Source organism: Scomber scombrus, chromosome 2 (assembly GCF_963691925.1).
Source record: "Scomber scombrus chromosome 2, fScoSco1.1, whole genome shotgun sequence".
Lineage (NCBI taxonomy): Eukaryota > Metazoa > Chordata > Actinopteri > Scombriformes > Scombridae > Scomber > Scomber scombrus.
In genome coordinates, this window is record NC_084971.1 from 19,396,958 (window position 1) to 19,419,821 (window position 22,864).

Genomic DNA, 22,864 nt, shown 5'->3' on the forward strand with positions numbered 1-22,864 from the left:
CAACCAGATAAATTAGGATGCTTACATTTCAGCGATCAATGAGGGATCAATGAGGGAGTGTATTTACAAAAAAAGCAAATGACAAAAACTAAATACAAAAAGCAAATAATTGTGTTTTGCTTTTTAAATACTTTTCCAGAAATGATCTTTGTTTACCACCAATTTCACTGATGTGATGTATGACTTCATGAGGGAGTTGCAGTGACTGGGACAGAGCATGCCACACAGTGTGGTAGCATGTTACGTTAATTGCCACTGAGGTAAGGTTGGAGCAGTGACCTTGCTAGCCCCGGGGAGAAGATGAAGCTTGACGTATGGATCCGCCAGCCCATTGGAGTCCATGGCTTTCAGTCCCTGTGGACACAAGCAAGAAAACACACACACACACACACACACACACACACACACACACACACACACACACACACACACACACACACGTACTGTAGTGTCAAAGGTGACGTCATCATGCCCTGAAACACTTCACACAACTGACAGGGTCAGAAAAAGACAGCGAATATGACAGACCTCCTCCACAGTACTTACAACTCAAGAGCGCTGCTGGGGGTTTCTTACTACACCAGTATTTTCTACTCTCCTCGACTCCCTTGTGTTGTCCTCAAGGGAACCATTCAGTGAGATTTACATAATTAACGTCATGTGACAGTATACAATATATAGCACAAGGCTGGTGTCCTTGTACGATGAACATACTAAATGTATCAACCACAGCAATGGGGCACTATTTTTAACATTTCATAGCACCATGAGATGATTTTGTCTTGAATTGACAAGCTGTGGTTGGTGTGTGGCAAACATGTTGCTTTTAAAAGGTTGACACAAAGTAGTATGACATCTTTTGAAAAACGTTAAAGGCCAGTTGTTTTCATTGAGCGCTCAAGGAGGATTATGCAACGAGTCACACATAGACAGGGGTGTCTTTATTAGAATTGTCTACTGGGTATTGGATATTGGAAATGTGTGTACCTTCGCCTTGTTAATTGTACAGTGAAGACAGTTGTTTTCCTGATCAAAGTGTAGGGTGAACTCCAATGTTCCCAGGTAGGCTGAAAACAACAGAACACACAGCAATTACTGCCAGGAAAAGGGACAGACACACTCACCCAGTAACAAATACACACTCAAAAGCTTGGAGTCATATTTGTAGCAGATGTTCTCTTAAAAACATGACGCCAGCTAATGTGAATTGATCTGTCTTGTTTGATTACTGTTTGGGAATGAGCAGAAACTTGCAGGCTGAGTCCCACTACTGTGATGCTGTCTAATAAATCATCCGAGGCACAGTGTCACACAAAGTGGGAGTGACAAACACTTTAGGAAAAATGCTTGACGCCACAATTACTCTGCAAGCATATGTTGTGCTTCAGAGAGGAAAAAATGCACAAACTCATTTTGAGTAAAAAAGAAGATGACTCTCCACTCCAAAGTTGCAGAATTGGCAGTGTTGTTTTGATGCTGTTTTGCCTTCTAATTTTCACATGAATGATCACACACACACACACACACACACACACACACACACACACACACAAACTTATATCACCTTCCTAAAAACTCACTGTCATCATCATCAGAGTCAACCACTTCCTCCCTGTCTCCATCGTTGTCCACCGCCCTCTCCCCATCTTTGTATCCTCCGCCCGTCTCCCCATTGAAAGTCTCTTCTTTCAGGATCTTCTTCTCTCTTGGGGGCGGTGGCGTGCAGGGGTAGTCGTGAAAACGCGGGAAGAAGTCTGAGATCTGTGGGATGGGGAGGATGGGGCCCGGGCACACATTTATGGCAAAGTGCTCCTGCATAGAGATTTTGACCGGGGAAGGAGGGGGTAGGGCAGAGGAGTGGGGTGTTGTCGAGGGGGAGGTGGCAGATGAAGAGGGGCTGGAGGTGGAGGAAGGGGGTATGGCCAAGTGGGAGGTGGAGGGTGGCGGCGGTGGTTTGGAGACGCTCATGTGGACTGTCGAACGGGACTGTGGGGTGAAATGACAGGGAGGGATGAAGATGAAGTTATGAGATGAAGAGAGAAAGAAAGGAATGAAAGAAAAACAGAATAACACCTGGGATCATAGCAGTGGGGAGGAACCCTCTCCTCAGAGTTTCCAACTTTCTATATTTTGGGTTTGTGCAGCAGCAGCAGCAGCAGGGCTCAGTCCTTTACGAGGCAAGCCAACACACGCAAAATGTGTTAAAATTCACAACACATCTGAAACAATCCTGCAGAAATGTGTTTCTGTTTTCTCATCCATTTTCATCCTGACATCTGAAAAAACCAAAATAGAATTTGCTAGAACCTTTGGCACTTCAAGTGTGACTCACACATTGTGTCAGCATTACAAAGTCTGTTCTCTGAATGAATGAATATTCAAATGTATTGCTGTAAAGTATGAACAAGTGATGTCACTTTGTGCATCTGCACTTCACTCTAATCCTTCCCTTATCTCTCTCTTTCCCTCCTCTCTCTCTCTCGTCTTCAAGTCCTCTGAGCAATATTTACATAATACTATTTGAAGCCTTTCTCAGTCCTTAGCATATTTGTCACTAAATGAAGCGTAATAACTGTCACCAAACTCCAACCTCGTAAAGCCAAATAGTATCATTTGCAATTTTCTTCACGGTGATTAAGAGACTGCAGATATGTTTTCTCATATGTGCTCCCACTGTGCATCTGTTTCTTCATTATTTAAAGAGATGGTTTGATATCAGTGATCAGCTACAGTCTTCATACTAAGATGTCAGAGTCTTTCCTTTGTTTACTGGTGTTGTTCCAACAAAGGGATAAACTCCCAGATGAAACTGTGAAAGATGATCATTTATCATTTTAATGATGATCATTACAGAAAACAACTACAATTATAAATAACTAGATAATAAAATGGCCTTTCATGCAGGCATCAGACAAAATCGCAAATTTAATTTATAATGAAGTACCTAAACATGACACATAATCTGAATCACTGTTGCAAATACTGCTTCAAATGCAGGTCATTTGAGGATGCATGTCACTTGTCATCCCCCTATATATTGCATATGTTCATCATGTCACTGGCGGTTAATGTCATCGTACAAGCGCTGTTCCTTTTTGTCATGGCAGTTTGTTCGTTTAACAGATGTCAAGATTTTCATCTCCTTTTGCAAATGAAACACTACTGCTCTTTTGTTTTTTGACTAATGCATCTGTTATTTGGACAGAAATGATCAGCTTCTTTGGAGCTCTCTTATTTGTCTTGTGCTACTTTGAAAACTCTCATATCAAAGTGCTGCTGTAACTATGATAATGGTTATTATTGATTAATCTATAATTTTTTATAGTTAGGTGACAAATCATTTAGTCTGTTAAATGTCTGAACACTGGGAACAATGTCTTCAAATGTTGCTAAAGTACAAAAACCCAGAGGTATTCAGTTTACAATTATATAAAATGGAAAATCTTCACAGTTGAGAAGCTGGAAAAAATAGAGAATGCTTGGCATTTTGCTTGAAAAATGACTTAATCAATTATGAAAATGATTGACAATCAATTAATTGAGTCATTGAGAATAAAACTTTACTTTTGTTACAGTTTCATTTTGGATAGAAAAAGACCTCTTCCACGAGGAGTGTACAATATTATTGTTGGTAATGCGTATTACCAAGAGAATAAACTGAAAATGTTCCAGTTGTATGTAGAAGCCATGAGAAAAACCAGTTGGTGAAAATGCTAAGATTTTGTTTCGCTTTGTTTACATCACCATTAAGCCTTCATAAAACATTTAGTCTTTCTCTCTGACACACACTCACATACACATTTCTATACTGAACACAATGAAGTTTTTGGAAGCTTATCTACTAAAAATAAAGCCAATACATCATCCATGTCTAGAAACAACAAGACTTCACTCAGTCACAAACTTGTATCTTTCTCTTTTCTCTCTATACTCAGTTACAGCACTTAAACAGACTCCCTCTGACACACGTACACACACATGTGCGTCAAGACCCTACACACAGATAAAGATCCCAAACTGCCCATTCCCATTTTCGATACCTCCACTCATTCAGTTACTCACACTGCTCTTATGTAACAACACCCAAATTCACTGCTTGGGTACCCACATACAAATAATAACTACAAACTCATTCACTCTCAACCTCTATAACATACAGAGACGCACACATGCACAAATATAGATATCTACAAATACGTACCCAGGGACAGTCTTCATCTGTGCCAGCACTCCATTTTGCCTGCTTTCACGTCCTTAGTCTCTCACACACTGAGGAGCATGCAGACCAGCTTTGAGTCAATATATCCCTCTGTACTCTCTCTCTCCCTCTCTTTCTCTCTCTGTCTCTGTTCATCGTTTGCTCTCCTCCTCTCCTTCTCCCCTCTCCTCTGTCCCTCCCTCTCTCCCTTCCCCTTCAGTCGTGACGTATCCTGTTAAAATCCCCATCAGTCGTTTGTAGACTGTGCATATTGTCACTCACTTTCTCAGCAGTGAGGAGATATAATGTAACGTAGGAAAATGGGTTGGGGGGGTGTGTTTTGATGATGATGGTGTTGGTGGATGAGGTGTGTAGAGGGGGGAGTGACAGACAGACAAGCAGAGCAAAACAGAGAGACAGATGAGGAGACAAACCGACATCGCACACAGTGACACGAGCAAAAGCAAATACACAGAGCGGCAGATATATATATATATATATATATATATATATATATATATATATATATATATATATATATATATATACAGTATGTGGAGAGGGAAATCAGTGTGAAAACAAGGGAAATATTACTCTGGGATGAAAACAAAAATCCACCCGCTGAAGGACAGAGAGAGGAAATTAAATTCAACGTGTTGACTGAGCTGAACAAAATACACTGCCAGCCGTACAATCACACTGCCAGATTAATTTGTGTTGGCTGAGACTTTGGCCAGTATCAGCCAAGCATATGTGTGCATGTGTGTGCGCTTTGTTTGTATGCATTCACAACAGTGGCAGCTTTCACCTGCCTCAGTAATAAAATAAATCAAAGACAACAAGGCATCAATAACAGTGGAGTTGCGCAGGGTGACACAGCAGTAAATTACTGCTGAAGACAAAAATGAATGGATGAATGAGAAGTGGAAGGAATGGATGAATGGCTGCGAGTGTTTAAGTGAGAGAATTTACAAAAAGGAGAAGTAGTAAACAAAGTTGCAAAAAAAAAAAAAAAAAAAACATTATAAATATAGCTATAAAAAATGTTCTCATTGAGAAAGCTTAAAGCACATTCTTTGTCAGGTGGGATGAGAGCTCCTTTGAATGCAGCACATGGCAGAGACTATAAAAACAACATTTTCATGACGTATTACTGGTTGCAATGTCATCACAGCATTAATTTATAACTATGCAATTTTCCATGGTTGATAAGTAACAGATGAACAACAAGCTTGGTCAATTAAATTAATGGTCAGCTAGATGTGGATGCCTGCGCTCATCCATTTGTAAACACTTTGATTGACTTTGGGCATCTCATTACTATCAGCGTTACCTCATCAATACTGTGCTAACAGACCATGATACTGTATATTCATTAATTTGCAAAAGGAACATGAGGGTTAAATTAGTTGAAAAGAGATAAATGAATATTCAGTCTACCAATGCCAAAGCTATCAATCTATAAATAGGTACTTTAGATATGGACCGCATGTTTTAAGTGGTTTAGATGAATGTAGAAGTGCCTTTATGAAAGCCTTTTGGCTGTCAGAGTCCTTGAACAGAATCCTCTCATGGTCTTCTTGGCTTCCCCAGAGCTGCTCATCCCTTTTGTGAAAAATGAAAAAGCACGTATAGGTGAGTGCTTACTCCACCCACAGCACCAGCAGTTATCAGACAGCTCATAGCTGACCTGCTGACCACTAAAACTCTCAGACGCTCTCCATGTGCCTGGGCACCCGAGGGACCGGCTGTACTCTACCAAGAGGGCTTTCAAGGCAGTCTCAACACGCTTAGGTCATGAGTGGGTGAAATACACAGATTTGCAAGGGTTAAGTTCAACCAAACTACCAAAAAAACAATATATATATATATATTTTGTCCTTCTCAACCATGCCTTGTGGTATCTGAGGCCATGTACCTTTCAGGTTTTTAGCAATCTTGGTGGGTTCACATTCTGCAGATAAAAATCTTTAGGCTCTGATTCCAGCTTTTTAGTCAATATTTTAAGACTAAAAAAATAAATAAATAATTTCAGTATTTCTCTACCTGAATTTTATGACTGACAGCGTGGAGAGGGCTTTGGAAGGATTTAGACCTTTATGTATAATAGAGTGTATTTTATAGGTCAGCTACTAACTAGTTATTTCCTGAAAATGACTATGTAATTTCTTCACTCTTTAAGTAAAAGAGAGAGGAAAGCCGGTTATGGCGTGGCGCTAGTGAGACGCATCTCAGTCAGGCTCCGAAGCTAACCTTTTGAACTGATTATTCACAAGACCACAAACTGTTTAAACCCCACATGAACTTAAAATGGTACACCACCAGACAACACCATGGTCAGGAAATCACAGAAAACAACTCAGCAAAACTCAGCAACATCGAAAACACCAGCTCCTACTTCGCAAGCTAATGCTAGCTCAGTTGCTGCTAGCAAAGATGACAAACTTGAGGCAACGGCAGAGGAAGAGTCCAGCACTTAAGTTCTTAGCGCCATACACTCGATGCAAAAGGACTTCTCAAAGAAATTTGTGGATGTGCTGGCGGGAATAAATGGACTCAAGAGTGAGTTACAAAGCCAAGCTAACAGGATTACAGAAGCAGAAGACAGAATTGGGAGGGCTGAGGACAACATAGACGCCATGCACAGCACTATTAAAAAACAGCAGGAGACATGTGCCACACTGGAAACGAGAGTAGGAGAGCAGGAAAATAGGGAACGTCGCAACAATTTAAGACTCGTCGGCCTTCCTGAAAGAGCTGAGGGTCAAGACGTGTATATCTACCAAAAGCTCTCGGCACGGACGTCTTCCCCACCCCACCTGTTATAGAGAGAGCGCATCGGATAGGACGACTAATCGCTGGCCAGGATCCAAAACCAAGAGCGGTAATTATGAGGTTCCTCAACTACAGAGAAAAAGAAAAAGTTATGCGAGCAGCGACATTCATTCACGTCGGTACCCGACGCAGAAAAGTTTATCCAAAGCCTAAAGGAAGACACTGGGTCCACATTAGCGCCAGACGATAAGTAGGCTAAACAGAGGATGCTGCTTATGCCGACAGCTGCCATTTTCAGTGCCATGTAGTAGTTTGATGGAGCCAACAGAAGAATGGGACTCTTAAAGCTCTTATGCCACACTGTTCCTCACTATGAGGATCGGGTGTGTAAAATGACTGGAGTCTGTAGATACCTAGGGGGTTACAATTATGTATTTCAGTTGGGGAAATGCATAAGGGTTTTCCGGGTTTTTTGTTTACTGTATATATGGAATTATTGTCCTTCTGTTTTTGTTTTCCTGTTTGTTTTCTTCCTTGATAAAAAGAGAGGTAAAGTTAATTTTCGTATAGCGCACTGCTGTATAATTACTTTTATGCTTAATGGTAGGTAAATCAGAGATCAAGATCACATCCTGGAATGTTAGAGGATTGAATAAACTAAAGTTAAAAAAAGATGGCCTGGACAAATCTTTGCAGCCCCATTTAACTCCCAAGCCAGAGGGGTTATTATTCTAATTCACAAATCAATCCCATTCAGGCTTAGCCATGAAGTAATTGACCCAGTAGACAGATACATTATTTTACAAGGAACAATATTAGCGACCCAAATTACTCTAGTCAATGTTTATGGACCTAATGAGGACAACCCCACTTTTTTAGGAATTTATTTCTCACTGTATCCTCTACTCCTGGACAATATATAATAGGCGGTGACTAAACTGTGTGCTAGACCCACCAAAGGACCGCTCCACAGGCATTGATGTCTCTCATTCGCACACTAGAAAGGTTTTGCTTCAGTCTATAAATGATCTCAACCTAATTGAAGTCTGGAGGAAGCTCCATCCTAACAAAAAGGAGTTTTCATGCTATTCAAACACTTACAAAAATGCATCACGTATTGATTATTTTCTGATCTCTATGAATTTATTACCCCATGTGAATGAATGTGCTTACGACAGCATAGTATTGTCTGATCATGCTCCCATATCATTTACTCTTAATATACCAAAGCTTACCAAGTGCCCGCCTAGGTGGCGCCTCCAAACTAAATAGCTTCAAGACCCCAAATTTGTCCAATTTCTTGGTGATAATATTGACAACTATTTTCATATGAACACAAATCAGACCAGTGCAGGCATAAGATGGGAAGTGTTCAAAGCCTACATTAGAGGTGTGATGATAAGCTATGCAAGCTCTAAGTCAAAGATTCAATATAGAGAGCTAATCAACCTTGAGGCCCAGAGTAAAGCTGTGGAACTAGACCTATATCAAAACGACAGTCCAGAAAAACATAGGGAGCTCCTTTTGTTGAGAACCAGGTATAAGGAGCTCACCACTAGCAAAATCGCCGCAAATGTCCTTTGGCTAAAACAGTCTTATTATGACCAAGGTGATAAGGCTGGCAAGCTTCTTGCATGGAGAATTTTAAAAATGCAATCTGACAGAGCTATAAATTCAATTCAACTAGAAAATGGAAGCCATACAGTGGATCCGATTGCAATAAACTCTTCCTTTAGAACATTTTATGAGTCCCTTTATCGATCAGAATACCCAGATGATACACAGTTGCAGTCTGAATTCCTGAACAAACTTGACATCCCAACTATGACAGACCAAGATAAGATTGAACTGGACAAATGTTTAACGGTCGATGAACTGTCAGAAGCTGTGCGGAGCATGAAAAGTGGAAAGACCCCAGGTCCAGATGGGATCCCTATAGAAATGTATAAATTGTACCCAGATAAATTGCTCCCCCCTCTACTAGAAATGTTTGAAGAGGCATATGAGTCAGGAACCCTGCCCCGATCCTTACGTTCTGCGCTAATCACCCTGGTCCCAAAGCCTGGCAAACCACCTACAGAAAGGGGATCCTATCGCTCTCTGTCCCTAATGTGTTGCAACACAAAAATACTCTGCAAGGCCTTAGCAAGGAGATTAGAGATGCATGTTCCATCCCTGATCCCTAATGATCAGAATGGTTTTGTTATGGGATGCCAAGCATTCCATAATATACGCAGAGTATTGAATATATTATATGAAAAACGTGATGCTAAAGATAACGCAATCCTGTCATTGGATGCCGAATAGGCTTTCGACAGGATTGAATGGAAATACCTGATGGAGGTCTTGGCAAGATTTGGGTTGGGTGACAAATATCTCAAATGGCTGACGCTCCTGTATACAGATCCAACAGTCGAGATATTAACAAATAATCAGATATCGCAACCATTTAGTCTACACAGAGGCACGCCACAAGGCTGCCCCCTGTCTCCGCTCTTATTTTTGTTTGCTATTGAGCCATTGGCTTGGGCTATCCGGCAGCACCCAGGAATCCTAGGTTTGAAAATAGAAGAAACGGAGTATATAATCTCGCTCTTTGCAGATGATATTATTATTTGCTATCGAGCGTACTACAACATCAGGTCTACATCTTCAATCGTATCTGTATTCTGCTCATGTAAAAAAACTTAAGAAACAGACAAAAAACCCATTTGTTAAAAACACCCTCTCTGTTTGGCATGAGACACATGCCTATACAGGGGATGCGCCCACACTCTCACAGTTTCCCCCGATATGGGGTAATGATAACTTTGTACCCGGTAGAGCTGATGGTGGATTCAGACAATGGGCTAGCAAAAATTTGAGTAAAATAAATGACCTATATATAGAGGGCAAACTAATGTCCTTTGATCAACTGGTCTGTAAATACGATATCCATAGAAACCATTTTTTAAAAATATTTGCAGTTAAGGAGCTTCATAAAATCACAGACCCACTCCTTGGATGAGCCCCCCATGTCGGCTATAGAGAGGATTACTGTAAATAATAAGGATGCTCCAGGCCAGTTGTCAGTACTGTATAGTATGTTGCGGTCCAAATCAAAGGACAATTCCCTAAATGCCTGATAATGCAGTGATAATGTTGGTACTAAACTACACTGCATGTGGGAATGACAACAAATCCAGTCATTTTGGAAAGATGTTATCAATATGATTTCACGTATGGCTAATATGGAAGTCCCTCTTGAGGCAAAGCTTTGCTTACTAGGTATCTATCCTGATAACTTTGTACTGAACCGCAAAACAGCACCCGGCATTGCTTTGTCCCTGCTTCAGGCTAGGAGAGTGATTGCGCTGAAGTGGAAAAGTGTGGACGGCCCTACACCTGCAATGTGGTTACGGGAAATGGCTATGGAAAAATTAACCTACGTGGCCAGAGGGAAACTAAATAAGTTCAGGGAAATGTGGGACACCTTTATGCAATTCCTGGAAAGTGATCAGACTGGAATTAATGAATAATAATTATTATAAACTATATGAATGAAATTTGATTGACCACATCTACGGAAACTATCATGCCTGTTATCAATATATATGACCAATAATGATTTGATTTTATTTCATGTAGGTTTCATTTTCTTTTTTTTCTTTTTTTTAATGTCTTGTGTAATTTTGTCTTTATCCCGGAATGTATATGTTGTTGAGGGTGGGGGAAGGGGGTGTTCCTAAATGTTGTTGTACTTGTTCTTGTACATTTTCTATGCCAAAAAAATATATTGTTAAAAAAAGAGAGGAAAAATACTGGGTTGATTTAAGGATTAAACAACTAACTCAGTCAATAAATTAGAAAAATACAAAGAATTAAAAAAAAAAAAGAAGGAGACTTTCTTTTTGTGTGTGTGTGGCAGGATTGGGGGGACTTGAGCATTTAGGGTTTTTTTTGTTTGTTTGTTAGGTATTTAGAGATCAATCTCTCTGTGAAAGGAATTATTTTCTATTGTGGACGAGGGCCCAGGGAGTTGTAATTTGGGTGAAGGCAAGACAAATTATAAAAAAAACATTTGAGACAACTATGGAAATACATGTGTTAATTTACTTAAAACAGTTGTGACCATCATGGCATGAGCAGGACATGTTACAGTTGAAAAATAACCTCACCTATGCTGTCTGAAAGATAAATAATATAATGCTGACCCTGTTTCTAAATTACTTAAAATGGCACTGGAATCACACATATTGCAAGGGATGTCAACATTTGTTGGGACTGAAGACTACAGGTTTGAAAAATCAAAAGAATCGGCAGGTGTGGATTTACAAAGAAGTGAGGTTACCAAACCTCTGTAGGCTACCCCTCACCTAACTAAGGCTAGCGGCTTGAGGCTACATTAGCTGCTACTAGCATAACACATCCCAATCTCCTACTGAACTATCGGTAGTCAAGTTGTTTTGTGGGTAGAGCTGGACGATATAATTTTTTTTTTTTTTCAAAGATGCCTTTATTTAGCAGTAGACCAACAGGAAACATGGGAGAGAAAGGGGGGTGTAACATGCAGCAAAGGACCTCCGATCGGGATTCGAACCAGGTTCGGCTGTGTATATGGCATGCGCTCTAACCACTCGACCACCTGCGTGCCCCTGGGCGATATAAATTATGTATACACTACACTCATCATGATATAAAAATGAAATTTATTTTTCTTCGTGATATCTCTGCATCAATATTTTATCCTTTCTTATCCATCCACAACTTTGCAATTTCTTGTACATACATTTCATGTTACTTTTAGGCCAACATATACCCTACACTGATACTGATTTATCTGCAATAGAGTACTTTTGGCTGATATGTCAGCCTGGCTGACAACACCCCTTGGACAGTATTTTTCAATCTCCACCCTTATACTTTGTGATTTTGGGCTGTGTGAGAAAAAAGTCGATCCTAGATTGCAATTGTGAGACATGTCCACTGACATTGGTGTTGTCACAGTCTTATATTGAAAAAGTTCAGCAGAGTGTCATTCAACTGACATATACTGTGTTCTATATTTTGTGATTGGGAAGGCTGACAACACCATAACTACAGATTGACAATGCAATGAGTGAGGTAATCAGTACTTTCGACAGACACAGCCTTAATACTTGACAATGTTTCCATCCACGGTGACACCAGACCGCATGGATTTGTCTGGTTTTACTGTGTCCAGGCTAGTTCTGAGGAAGGAACGCAATCAATTGTGCTTGAAGAATGAAGTCTGGACAATCGCCCTGAGGTATTGATCTTTTTCTGGGGTAAACATTAGGTTGCCTGTGACATAGACATTTAACACAGTAGCATTGCGCCGGACAAAAGTAAATAATAGTCAGCAGCAACCGAGGAAAGATGTGAAATCCAAATCAGAGGAGCAAAGTTTGATGATGAAGAATATGGAGACTAATTAATTCGGAATATTATGTAGTGACACTGCATTGTATGCTAAAAAAGTCACAAAACTTACCCCAATTAAAATAAAATGCATGATCAAACCAAAAATTCCATTCTACAGACTGTCAGCTAAACATCCTTCAGCCTTCATGTCAGCATGATTAAAGCATTCATGCTGCTCATGAGTATATTATAATAAAATGAGAGAAAGAAAGAGATTGGTGGGAAGGAAGGAGAGAGTACGACCAATGTGTGGAGGAGTATTCATCCAGTCCTTCTGCATGGCAAGATAATCTCCTCCCATTACTCCAGCACAAAGCGGCACAGGTTTTCCATTAAGTGTACAACCACAGACTCCCCAGCTTCTTCACAAGCCATTAACTCTGAGATTAAGTAAACTTCTATTTACATACTGTTGCTATAGTGTGTGCTGAATTTTTCAACATTCTTGGCATCACACAAGATGGGAAATTGCTTAAATCTTATGATAACAATCAAAGGAACTGCTCATTATATCCTACACTTGCCATTGGAAGTTTATACTGTATGCAAACATAAATTAAATTCCTGATTTACTTCCCTGTTTTTTTTGCGTTTGCAGTAAGGGCCTGTACTGTATAAAGGCAACCAAGAAATGGTTTAACAGCACAATGGGTCTTCGCCAAATACTAAAAATCAGTAACAAGAAGGGCTGCTACATATGGTACACAATGAACACCAAGTATGCTTGTTGAAAAAGGAGGAAAAATGTCTTATATCAACTTTCACAAGCTACCTGCTATTTCCTTATGCAGCCTGCCAATTTTTTTGATGTTCAAGCTTTGTCTCTTAACTTGAGTTTGCTATCGCTGGCTGTATTAAATATAAGTCAGAAGTCAAGATATGATCACTTTAACCAGCTGATTATCCTTTTGTAGTGTACAAAGCTAATACTTTATATTTCCCTCCACAAAAAAGGAGAAGAAGTCAGATTTCAGTTCGACTTTAAGTGAAGTAATCACCTTATAATGCAGCAACAATTTCCTTGAGTGTCTGACAAATTGTTTGAATGAATCTGAATTCAGCTCAATAATCATTAAAAGGCTGTCATGGCGTGACACACAGTTGCATCAATCATTGGAGATTCATTGACTTTAATAAGCAGTGTGATCTTGGTGACTGCATTTTATAACAGGTGGCTAGTTGTTGACGTTCCCCTGGGGTGTCAGTTGGTGTCACAGGTGCTGCTTGCACTCCACATCACTCTGCTTCAGGGGGAATCATTGGTCGTGTTGGCAGAGAGTGCTGTTCTGTCAAGGTGCATTATTCTTCTCACCGCGTGCCAAATCCCCAACTTCAGCCCAGATTGGTCTTGCACAGAAAACAGCTCCTTCAGTCTGTCTTTCTTTCAGCTTTCCATCGTTGCTGTCATCTACACCCAACATCACCTTCACCTTTCCCTCATTTTATGAGTCTTTCTGTTTGGCTCAGACAGATCCCATTAACCCTACTTGTGATTTGTCCTCAACTTTGACAAGCAGGGGCACACACACACACACGCATTACAAAAAAAAAAAAATCAAAATTCAAAAACAATATAATTGAATAAGTTTTCGTTTTTCTAATGTTTTGTGACAGGCTCAGCCAGCAATGCAAAAGAAAGAATGACCCCTGTCAAATAAAATGACAGATTGACAGAATGATATTCCCTGAGGTTCATTCCTTGTTTATTTTATACTGCTCCTCTTGCTCTTTTTTGAGTCTATGTGCAGTCTTGGAGAAATTACACAACAGGTCCCTCTGGCATTTAGGTGATGTTGTTTGGGTCTCAATTTCATGTTTTCATATAGTGAAAGTTACCAGGCGGTTCTGGAGTAAGAAACGCAATTGGATTTGCAACGTATGAAGTCAGGTTGCTCAGGATGTTTGAGGTTGCCTTATTTCTTGTTTTATCTGTCATAAGATTGAATTACTCTCCTGCTGATGCTGATCTCCAATCAGCCTGCTGTTGCAGCTCCGAAGCAAAGCTCAGCACTAACGCATCCACATTATTTGCCACTGACCCAATTAGATACTGCATAGATCCTGCAATACATTTTTTTTCCTCTCCACTCTTTCTCTCTCCCTTTCTGTATTTTTCCTCCGTGCCTTTTGATGAATGGCTTTGCTTTTTAGGACAAATGACAGCGCAATGATTAATTGTGTGTGCTCTTTCATCCTTCATACCTTCTCACTTCTTTTTTTCTGTTTCATTTCCTATTTTTCACCCTGTAACTAGAAATATTCTATCTTTATCTGGGTTTGCCCCATCAGCATATTCCCATAAATAAAAGAGGGAGAGATGTTGAGGTGGACGTGAGGTGGTGGTGGGGGTGGCCCAGAGGCAGGGCAGTGGGCATGTGCGAAATGGAGGGGTGAATGGATGGAGAGAGAAAAGGAGAGACGAGCCAACTGCTCCAGATTAGGAGTGTGAAGGTGACTGCAGCGAATAAGACACAGAGAGAAACAGAATTTAAAAGGAAATACAAAAGCAAATATCAAAGATTAAAAATATCCAACGGAGAGAATATGCATAAAAGTTAAAACAGCCTGAAACTGAGATAGACAGATAACAGCAGAGAAATGGAGATAAAGAGCAGGGAGAGATATGCAAGAGAAACCAGGAGAAATTGACAGGACTGATAAAACATACAAAGAAACCCACACCCTAGCAGCAGCAAATGAGGGAATAAAACAGGGACATATTGAGATAGCAGTGATTGTAGTGAGGTGTGCAGTCAGTGGCCTGTGGCAGGACGTCATGCTGTGCTTAATGAGGCAAAAGTGCAGGCAATTAGTTCCTGATATGACATCATCAGTCACCAATAACTGAACGCATCATTAATTTTGAGACCCCTCCAATAGCATCTCTGCACACACACAAACAGCACATGCATTACTACTTAAGCACACAGTACAAATGTAATTTTATTTAATAAGAATGAATGTAAAATTTTTCCTTTTTACATTACATTTTGGATTGGATTGGCCAAATTCTTTATTATTAAACGTGGCGTCTTATAGACAGATTTGCTGCTCAAAACTGTACCTCTGCCTCCAGCCAATCCAAGCGAATCACAATAGTTGATTTCCTCTTAAGTTAACAATTCAAAGGTCTGCACTCCACTGGGAGCTGACTGGTGCATGAAATCTGACCACATTATTGCACTTCCTTGTCTTTTTCTGTGAAGGTAAGTGGTGAAAAAAAACTATCCACGTCTTTAAAAAAAGCAAAGTGCTAAATAAGGGCTTATGTTGGATGCACTAAGCATATTTGAGTGTGGCGAGGGTTTGATGGCACAGGGAAATAGGTTCTTCAACAGTTTCCCACTGGAGCACTGCCTCACTGGGCTGCAAACTGGGTAACAGGGAGGAAGGAAGACAAAATGAGAGAAACTTGCTACATAATGGATGGAGTAAAGGATTAAAGTAAACCTAGTAGTCATGAAATTACAGAATAAGTTTCACTAAAATGACACGGTGGATATGATTTGGATTTATTTTTTACACATTTTAAAAGGAGATGTGACATTTACGAGAGTCACAGGTCATGAAGCAGGTTTGTCCAGTGAAGTGAGACAAAGTTCAGGTCCTGACCACTGCTGAGTAATGTGTAATGTCAACAACAGGAACAACAGAATTTGTATGGACCGTTACAAACTTCTCTGATGTGTCTTTTATGTGACATTTATCAAAGAAATCTGGGTCAAAGTCTAGTATATTGCTGAACTGTGGTCAATGTGCAAAGTTGTGGCCACTTTGTTACAGGGATAGCCAGTGTCTATAATGTGGATTTCTGGATATTAAAGATTTATCTGCAATTTTCAGTAGTGGTCTTGGTATAGTTGTTGTTAAAGTGCACTGAAGTAGCCTATCACATGACATGGTCAAGCAACGTTGAGGTAAAAATAAATAATAAAGCATGATTATGCTAACAATGCTAGCTATGCTAACCACCACATAACTGCGGTTTAGGCTAGTAAAATTGATCTGCCACATCTCATTTGGGGCTTTTCCATTATACAGTTCTAGCACTACTCGGCTCTACTCGACTCTACTCGGTTTTGGTACCAGGCACATCATTTTCCATTACTTCATAGTACCTCCTCAACGTGAGCGGAGTCGCCATAGCACGGATGCGCAAAACTGCCGTGACGTCATTTTATACATGACACAAACACATAAACAATGGAGGACATCGAGGCGATGGTGTACTTGCTGCTCAGTCTGTGGCTTTTTGTCACACACAAAGCAAGAGAAGAGAACCAGAGAATGTGCCATGAATGCTAACTCGCCTGAAACGAATCGTTGTAATGCTGTTGCGGGTTTGATTCTTGTGTCGGACATCGCGCTCATGACTCTTCCAGTGATGACACTCTTTGACCAATCAGTGGCCGGCAGTCTGTTGACGTCACATTTTAGTACAGGCTCAGCTCGCTTGGAACCTCGCCAGAGCAGATACAAAAAAAAGCACCAGGTACCAGGTACTATCCCTAATGGATAAGTAAAAAAAACGAGTCGAGTCGAGCCGAGTAGTGCTAGAACTTTATAATGGAAAAGCCCCATTTGTATCTGTGGGTTGGTGGTGCTCCTGTCAGCGTCAGAATCTCTGTGTGAGACACTTCGGTCGGTAAATATATGTTTTTAAAACTTACTTTGGGACTTCACTCAGGGCCACCGCTGCAAACGCCCACGCAAGATGTGAGAAGGGAAGGGAAGCTTATAAAGCGTAATTTCAGGAGCAGAACCACACCACAATGGCCCCGCCTACGGCCATTCCTATAAGTACCACCTAAACTTCTCCTCCCCTTCCGCTCTCGTATTCTGCGCCCTATTTCCCTGCACTGCCTGGGTGCTTCGGCGGGCTTCCAAAAGCCTCCCTAAAACATAGTCGGCAAAGGAAGAACTATGCTCATCAATTATTTTTCTTAATAAATCGTTGAAGCGCATCGTGTTGTTGATGTGGTCCTTGCTAGTGAAACAGCCAATGGGGAAACTCTAACTGGAAATTCTGGGTTGGATGTCAGTCAGTCTGTCAGTCAGTCAGACAGTCAGACAGAAAGGAACTCATGGTTAAAGGGCTCATCTGTGCCAGGTCCAGCCAGATAAAGACTGATACCTGCTCTGAGGCTTGTGTGGATAATGTACAGTTGATATCAATGACTGAGACAACGCTTAAGACAATACTGACCTTGTTCATAGGTTAAACTTAAGGTGTCCTCAAAGCAAGAGTAGCGAGCATGTTGGGGACAATTCAGCAGTCAATAAACAGTGCAGCGTTCAATAGAAAATGGCCCCAGGGATCTGAAATCCCACTAAATCCTTTGCCTGACTTAACTAACAAACAGCAGTCCATCAGCGAACGCGTCTGTTAGGAAGCGCTCTGTGATGGAAGGGATGGACAGTACAAAGACGACAGGATTGTCACTCAAGCTATGTAGTATATATACACCACACACACACACACAAACACACACACACACACACACACACACACACACACACACACACACACACACACACACACACACACACACACACACACACACAGTCACACATACACTGGAGACTGTTTTTAAAGCATCCTTAGAGCTTAAACCTCAAAAAGTGAAAACACTCCTACATCCCATGTGCCAGTAAATGGACATGTCACTTCAGGCTTTAATGGACTTCTACATTTCTTCTTTCTCTACCTCTTAAGCTTTTAGTTAATTAAACTCTTGAACCTTGAATTTTCCCCAGCTTAAATGGCCTTTATTCCCGACTTACAGCCATAATACATACATCTTTATCTGCTCGCCGCCAAAGCTTCTACATTGTTATGTCAAGTACATCATTTTATCCACACTACCATCAAATTCGGCATCACATGTCCCTTAAGTGCATAGGCAAGAGCATGTCCAAACTATTCCATAAAGGGCCGTGCACCTGCAGGTTTTTGTTCCAACTAATTAAGAGCACATATTTTGACCAATTATCTGTCTGAAGACTGATCAGTTGATTAAATGAGTCAAGTCTGGTGTGCTCCTGCTTGGTCGGAATGAAAACCTGCAGCCACATGGCCCTTAATGGAATAGTTTGGACACCTCTGCCATAGGCTCTCCCAAGTTATTCTTCCCCAAAAGATTTAATTTCAGCCCAGTATTGTTCATCTTCTATTTTGGGTGATACTACTTTTGTGCTCTTCAGGTGCTTTTCCTTGAAACATTCACACAATTGTAAAGGCTTAAAGATACCTAGTTCATAGCAGAATTTGTCTGTTGTGTGGAAACCATAAATAAGCTTTGTTGCGGCTCTTGTTGCTTTGCAATTAGGTAGGTTACATATACAGTACTATTGACATGATAATTGTACAGTATACTTAAGCCATATATTAACATGTATAAATCAATTACATTTTAAATGTTCTGGATCAACCTGAGAAATGTTAATGTTTTATCATAAACTTCAGTTATGTTCCCTCGTCCTTCCATTTGTGTTCACTATCTGGCCAACAGGTATAAATGTTCTGCGTTTGTCCCTTTGTCAGTTATCTCAGTGTTGTCACGCCTGTAGGCTTGCGTCTGATTTGGACATCAGAGGCTAGAAACAGCTGCATTACTTTCTCCTGTCAAGTTTTTTGTTTCTCAAGGACATTTGGGTACATAAAACCCTTGAGTTTCACTGTGTCTAAACGCCTGACTTGCTTGGTCCCTAACATTGTTGTAAACTTTGGAATTTAGTCTAGAATTTGAAATAAATCTTTGTGGGTTTGAACAGCACTTATATGTGTATCGGTGTGTTTGTAATGAACTATTGGTTTGTGCGATCAGACTTGAAAAAGGCTTCATTATTTTACACATGGAATCTGAAGCCATTTGAACCACAATATATTGAAATGAATTATATATTAATCCAAATGCACAGAATATCCCAGCTCTGCAGGAAGGCAGTATCATTGCCCTTTTTGTTCTTCAGGACAGTGGGAGCCAGTTACACATCTCTAATCCAGACATATTTAGCTGGATAAGCACCTTTCATTTTATAATCCTCAGGTTAGGTAAGCCTTCATACAGATACACCCCACTCATTCATCCAACGCAAACAAGGGGAACACTAAGATTAGATAGAGGGGGAAAAAATAATCTTTTACCCTCCTTTTGGTGCCTGGTGAAGGTAAGATTGCCTTTTGCTTTTTTGTCTTATAGTGAAGTGTCATCTTGTTTCTCTTTGCAATGCTTAATGATTCAAAGCAACTGGAATCGGCTATGGTTCATTTGTAGAGCGTCTTTTCAGGCAGCCCACTCACACTCTAATGAGAGTGACAGGCGTCTCGTCTCAGCTTTATAATGTTTGATTATCTGGATCTCGAGTATATTTTGCTGTACAAGCCAAGCCAGATGGCCAGCCCACTGTTTGCATTTGTTTCAGTTCAATATTGGTGCCCCTGTTGCTTGCTACAATGCAATCACATCAACAGACAACAGAAAGCAGCTCTGCTGTGTTATTATCAGTCTGGCCTCCAGAAATACAAGGAAGAAGAGGCTGTAATCAGACAAGAATTATACAAGGTAATAAGGCATTTGTGATAAATGCAGAGAAAAATATCTCATTCTTGCCCTCTGTTCCCTCCTGTCACCAATGCACCAATTCTAAAGGCGACAATCTCATTTTAGAGCTGTGACACGACAGTTAGTGTGAGGTGGAGGAAGTGTCGAGAGGTGTTAAGATAGGTGTAGAGAAGATGGACTGCCAGACCTGATTGCATTACTATTGATAGTTTCCGTTCTCAGGGATTGATTGTCTTCTGACTGGACAGCAGGTGGATAGAGAGATGGTACAAGAACAAAGAGAAAACAGCTGGGACAGTAGAAAGAGGAGTGAAGACTCACCTGAACTTGAAGCATTGTGCTTTTTTCTGTCTGACTTAATATTTTGAACCTTTTTATTAACTGTTTTTTTTTATCTAAACTGTTTTCATGAGCCCAAAAAGTGTTTATAAGTTGTTGTTTTGTCACACATGCCAAATTTTAAGGACTGCAGACTGCTGACAGCAAAACATTTGTGGTTCATTTACTTGCCTGATAAATGTTTCTTTTGTCCTGAACCTGTAGCCACCAGGTGAATTACCAGGTGAGTCTTTTTGGTCAGGTGCAAAGATGTAACCTTTCCTAACATGACTAGATTTTTTTGCCTAAACATAATCAAGCCTAGACCATAGAGGTGTCAGAAAACATTCATATGAATAATAATGTGTTTTTGTTGGAACTGACCATTTTTTCTCCTGACAATATGAGGCCATATAAGAAAACGATTGTGTGTCTTTCTAGAAAGTAATGAGAATTAATGGACAGAGGCGGGGGGAAAGAAAGGAGTTAAAATAAATATTGTCATTACAAATCTTTCAATGGCAACTTTCTAATCCCCTTTAAAGTACTCTCCTTGAGATGTGATACACTTGTCCCAGCATTTCTCCCCTTCCTGGAAACATTTCCTTCTGTCATCTTTTGTCACCATGTTCCGTGCCTCTTGCAATTCTTCCTGGATATCTCCCACAGTGACAAATCCCTTTCAGTCCCAATTTTAGTACATAATTTAACAGAACTTCACCCAGCTCCTGTGGAATTTTTGGGTCCTTCCTTGTATTTTGTTTGAGGGACTTGCTGACATTTATTTAAGCATGGTCTATTTGACATAGACAACCTTAGCATGCAGTTGGAACCAAATTTACAATGCAGGTGAACACACATCATTTCTGAACAATGCTGCATCATTTGATGACATAATGTGATGCTACAGCAGCATGAAATCTCCATACAGTGGTCATAAGTGTGACTCACTTGATGTTTTTCACAATTCATCCTTGTACAAAGCTCTAATAATAGCAACAGGATTTAGGTATTCTCCAAAGATCATCATGATTCCCAAACAGCAAGCTGGTGAATTGTTCATCATTGTGGCCTGTATTGATGCAGAAAAACATTTTCGATTATTAAAACAACAGATTAAACGGATCATGCAGCCTTGGTGGAATAATTGGAGTGTTTTCTTTCTGCCTGTTTTCTTGGCTGTGTGTGTGTGTGTGTGTGTGTGTGTGTGTGTGTGTGTGTGTGTGTGTACAGCTTGTAGGTCTTGTTTGTGTGACATATACAATGAATCTCAGCCCCCTTTACTCCAGTGGCACGTCCACCGGTTCATTTATAGCTTCTTGGTCCAAGTTTTATATATAGTCTTATATATATATATATATATATATATAAATATATAAGAGCCACTGGAGTAAAGGGGGCTGAGATTCATTGTATATGTCACACAAACATATACATACATACATATAAAAATAAATATATTTCAATTTTCAGTGTTTAACCCTTCATACCCCAGTCAGGCCCATTCAAGTCCTACCACAACACTGCAGCTCTCGAGTGCAGCCTCCTCTCCATCATCAGTCTTCTTAGTTGTGTTTGTTTTAGCCCGGTCCACCTGGCCCTCCATTTCATTACTTCAATTAGCGTGATTAGGATCTAAAATTGCTTGTGTCGGCTTGATGATTGACAGCAATTGGCCACTTAGGGAGGAGAGCTGCAGACACACAGTGCTGCTCAATGACTTGTGTAGTGAAACGCGCGTGTATACAGTCTGTTCGTGTGTGTGTTTGTTTACCCTGATGGGAGTTGTGCTCACTGAAGATGAGAGCAATTCTTCTGGCAAACAATGTGAGACTACCACTACAGAAATCTTGCGGATATCTTGCTTTGCCCACATGTGCAATGTGAATGTTTGGTTGAGGGGGGGGGGGGGGGGGGGGGAGAGCCAGATGTGTGAGTTTGTGCGTGTTTGTGTGTTTGTCCATGCAAACAAGATTTTCTGAACAATATGAAACTATCTTTCATTCAAAGCTGAAATAATCATCTGCTGCATGTATGTATCTATAACATATATAGACATACTATAGACTATAAATATACTTTTTATAGCATCCCACAACTGTAATCATGTGGACATGAAAATTCCTTCCTTCCCCACCCGTACAGTTTAACATGCTCTAAATGTGTTGCAATCAGCATGGAGCACATACACACTCTATGGTGTGAAAGCGTGACAGACAGGCAATCACTACTCAGTCATGGCACGTTTTGTTCAGCCCAGTGGGAGTCGGGAATCCATCTTGGTTGGTGGAGGCATATTAAACGGCTGGTCCTCATGTCTCTTCTCATTATTGCCCTCATGGTCTACACGGCCCGAGTAGCGGCCGCTGGAGCAGATCTTGGGTATCTGTCTTTGAACCATCTTCGTGTGGCAATGTGAGATGGTGGAGTGAGGCGTTATGTTTACAGCACATCAATGCTAAGTACGGCTGTTCATCATCAGGCACTGATAGCCAGAACCGCAGAGGTCCATGACAGAACATTAATCTGCCCCTCAAACAGACAGCCGTAAGTCTCTCCTCTCCTCCTCTCCTCCTCTGCAACT

General features: G+C 40.6%; 2 protein-coding genes across 2 annotated transcripts in view; one reads left to right on the plus strand and one right to left on the minus strand.

The window, feature by feature from the left end:
• Positions 1-1,968, minus strand: part of doc2d (double C2-like domains, delta) — a 30,900-nt gene extending 28,932 nt beyond the window's left edge. Inside the window, exons 1-3 of the mRNA XM_062429911.1 lie at positions 1,581-1,968; positions 988-1,067; positions 280-354 (exon numbers count right to left, since the gene is read on the minus strand). Of these exons, the coding sequence (XP_062285895.1) occupies positions 280-354; positions 988-1,067; positions 1,581-1,968 (543 nt within the window). The remainder of the gene's footprint in view (positions 1-279; positions 355-987; positions 1,068-1,580) is intronic.
• cabp4 (calcium binding protein 4) overlaps positions 1-22,864 on the plus strand; it is a 54,111-nt gene that overhangs the window by 9,757 nt on the left and 21,490 nt on the right. The window lies entirely within an intron of this gene.